This window comes from Sinocyclocheilus rhinocerous, unplaced genomic scaffold, assembly GCF_001515625.1.
Source record: "Sinocyclocheilus rhinocerous isolate Xijiao unplaced genomic scaffold, SAMN03320098_v1.1 scaffold2308, whole genome shotgun sequence".
NCBI classification, from domain to species: domain Eukaryota; kingdom Metazoa; phylum Chordata; class Actinopteri; order Cypriniformes; family Cyprinidae; genus Sinocyclocheilus; species Sinocyclocheilus rhinocerous.
The window spans coordinates 13,076-17,008 of NW_015642813.1; the positions used below are offsets into that span (position 1 = coordinate 13,076).

Sequence of the window (3,933 nt, forward strand, 5' to 3'; positions counted from 1 at the left end):
CTCAGGTTTTGGACTTGGACTTAATCCCTGCTTTTCTTAGCGTCTTTTATGAAACAGCCCCCTGATCTATTTCTTATTGTTTTTTTGTGGATTCTTTTTCTCCAGGAAGTATCCAGATCACCTTCACTGTCGTTCAGCCCCTAATCGGCCATTTCTCAGGCCCACTGAATCATGGGATCAGGACAGTCTCGCGAGCTCCGTCCACAGCCTGTCGGTCCTGGATAAACCTTTCCAAACAGACAGGTACTGTATAAACCAGCAGTGGCCTGTTGCATGAAGCTAGATAAACAAACTCTGAGTTTCAGAGTAGGTTTAGAGTTGACAAAACCAAATAAATCCAACCTGGTTTAGATCAGGCTCACAAAGCTCGATATAAACAAACTCGGAGTTGATCCAGAGTTTGTGATTAACTGTTAAAAATTAATAGATGTCGTTATTAAAAGTATAAGCTTATATGTAGGATTAAAAATCTACATGCGTCACATTTAATGTCCAACAACAAATATTTTAGCAAAATGTATATTGTGCTCAAAATTATTGCGCTATTATTCTATTGCGCTCCGTCTGTTTTCGTTCACTCCTGACAGCAAAATGGATATATTTGCATGACTTTCCAACATTTATAGATGTAGAATATAACTGTGATGTGTCAGTTATGCACTGAGGAAAACACAACGTCTTGAATGCATTAAACCGCACACATATTCGCTGTTTGCCATGCTGGATCCATTTGATCAACATTAAGGGCTGCTTAAGAATAAGCGTGCACATCAAATGATCTTGACTCACTGGATCGAATTAGTGAGATTGCGTGAACTTAAATAGTCGTTTATGAAACCGCTTTAGTCCCGATTGATTTGTTAGGTTATTTCAACTCAGGTTTTGGACTTGGACTTAATCCCTGCTTTTCTTAGCGTCTTTTATGAAACAGCCCCCTGATCTATTTCTTATTGTTTTTTTGTGGATTATTTTTCTCCAGGAAGTATCCAGATCACCTTCACTGTCGTTCAGCCCCTAATCGGCCATTTCTCAGGCCCACTGAATCATGGGATCAGGACAGTCTCGCGAGCTCCGTCCACAGCCTGTCGGTCCTGGATAAACCTTTCCAAACAGACAGGTACTGTATAAACCAACAGTGGCCTGTTGCATGAAGCTAGATAAACAAACTCTGAGTTTCAGAGTAGGTTTAGAGTTGACAAAACCAAATAAATCCAACCTGGTTTAGATCAGGCTCACAAAGCTCGATATAAACAAACTCGGAGTTGATCCAGAGTTTGTGATTAACTGTTAAAAATTAATAGATGTCGTTATTAAAAGTATAAGAGACCAAATATTGTCCTATCCTAACAAACCATATATCAATGGAAAGATTATTTATTCAGTTTTCATGATATGTATAAATTGCAATTTCAAAAAATTGACCCTTATGACTGGTTTTGTGCTCCAGGGTCACATATGTTAATGTAAAAAATTTTGTGTTTGTTTGTTTGCTGGTTTTTATTGTATTTGTTATACTTATATTTTTTTGAATAGTTTTTGCCATGAAAATAGCCTTTGATGCTGACATGGCATTAAATAAAAATCTACTACTACTCAATTTTCCGTGCCGTTCTGATGTGTTCAGGTCGTGGGAGGCGCGTCTGTCTTCGCTGTACAGTCGATCTAAAGCTCCGGAGCGCCCGGCTCAGGGGTTACCCTGGTTCAGAGATTTCCCTCATGTGGAGTGCCGTCGGGCGGCCGCCACCGCCAAACTCTCGCAGCCCTCCGTGAAGCCAGGGGGCGCTGTGACGTGTTTCGACGTGCCGGACGGAGTGACCGCAGCAGGCCTGAACGTCTCGGAGTTCTCTGCGCTCGTTACGTTCATTTATCCTGGAAACACCAACACGGTTCTGGCTTACTGGGACCTGGAGGGTCAAAGCGTGACGTACCACCGCGCAGACGCCCCCGCCGCCCCCGTCCAGAGATCAGCCGAGGAGCACCTGTGTCTGCTACTGAAGCGTGAGTCTGACCTCTGACCCCATGAGACGAAACATCCACATATCATCTGTTGTGGTTCAGATGCACTGGCTAGAAGGGTGATCGATGATTTCTTTAGTCTAGGTTATATTTTAGCCCAAAATCCAAGAAAATTAAGAACTATGTGCCCCCAAAAGTCTCATTAAACTGACTTAAAAACAAAATGTATTTCAAGCATCGATTAAACATTTGTTTGTATATATTTAAGCATTTATTTACTAATTTTAAGCATTTTGAAATCCAGCATAATCACACATTTATTCAGTAATTTTTAGAATTTATTTATTAATTTAAGCATTTTTTAAACACGCACTTACTTATGGAATTAAGCATTTATTTGAAAGTTTAAGCATTTATTTATGCATGTATGTATTTATTTATGCATTTATTTATGTATGTATTTATTCAACAATCTATTTAGGCTTTCTATTTATTTAAACATTTAGGCATTTATTTAAGCATTTACTTTATTATTTGTGCATTTATTTATTCATTATTTATTTATTGATTATTTATATATTTCATATATTCAAGTTTTTTTTTTTTTTACTGTTTTTATTCCAGAATTTATTTAAACAAGCATTTATGTATTTGTGTATTTAAGCAGTTATTTATTTATTTAAACTTTTTTACATTTTTTATATCATTTATTTGAACATTTAAGCATTCTTTTAAATATTTAAACATTTAAGCAATTTACAATATTGTTATATTTTTTTGTACTGTTTTTTAAAATAATAATAATAATTTGTACTGCAAAGCTAGATTATACATTACATATATATATATATATATATATACTTATATTTTTATTGTTATACAAAATAAAAAGAAATCCCATAATAATAAAAATTACTAATATGGCTTCATATATAAATGCTCTCTTTTTTTTTTTTTTCTTTGTGATTACAAAAATATTGTGGTAGTATTATGGTACAGTGATTGTAATAGCATGGTGCATTGAGCATATATCCTATTACTGCTAATAATGATGGTGTTTATTTATGGTGTTTATCTCCAGGATACTTCAAATAATACCGTGGTGCATGATCCAAAAGCATTGTAATGCTGTGATACTTTTGTTGTTTGTATGCAATGGAATGGTCTTAATAATGTAACTGTGTGTGTGTGTTTGTGTGTGTGTTTTAGCGTCGGGTCTGTCCGTGGTTTTGTTCTGTGTGACGCAGGACGAGCTGTTGAACCGGCTGATGATTTTTGGCACGGCCGGGACGGTCGACTCGCTCTGCCATCTGAACGCCTGGGGACGCTGTTCAATACCCATACATGCCCTACAGGTACATAATCACACTAATTATATCGAGTAACTCTAATATTGTTCATGCAAACTCCGAGAATAAGGCATCAAGGCACTCAAAGCCATTTATTTTCATTGCCGAAGCGAAACCTTTGGCTGCATTGTGTCTGGAATGATATTTTTGCTCTGGTGTGATTTCAGGCCGGCCTGAAGAACCACCAGCTGGATACGGTTGATTTCTTTCTGAAGAGTAAGGAGAACATCCTGAGCCCCGCGTCTGGGTTTGTTCTGCCCGTCTCGACCCAAAGCCATCTGAGGAGTAAGACCGCTTTAATGAGATCCTCTGATCACTAACCACCTTCTCCAGCCGCGGCTTAATTAAAAGTTCTTAAGAAGTGTCCTGTCTGATCTTCTGGGTCATTAATTAAAGGGCAGAAGAAACGGTGTAAATGTGAGGCTGGAGAGCGTCGTTAATGTGCCTCTATTTTAGCTCTTGACCTCATTGGTTGGGTGTCATAAATTGCATCCGAGTTACAAGGAAATATAAATAAACATATTATAAATATAAAACAAAATATATATATTCAAATTTTATATTTTACATAAAATCTATATATACTTAGTTATATAAATATTATTATAATTATCTAAAATTATAGTTA

The 3,933-nt window shown here is 36.8% G+C and overlaps 1 protein-coding gene across 1 annotated transcript in view; it reads left to right on the top strand.

Moving 5' to 3' along the window:
- spg11 (SPG11 vesicle trafficking associated, spatacsin) overlaps nt 1-3,933 on the top strand; it is a gene marked incomplete at its 5' end in the record, with an annotated part of 61,897 nt that overhangs the window by 4,664 nt on the left and 53,300 nt on the right. Inside the window, 4 exon segments of the mRNA XM_016573675.1 lie at nt 106-243; nt 1,625-1,998; nt 3,166-3,311; nt 3,473-3,590. Coding sequence (XP_016429161.1) covers nt 106-243; nt 1,625-1,998; nt 3,166-3,311; nt 3,473-3,590 — 776 coding nt within the window.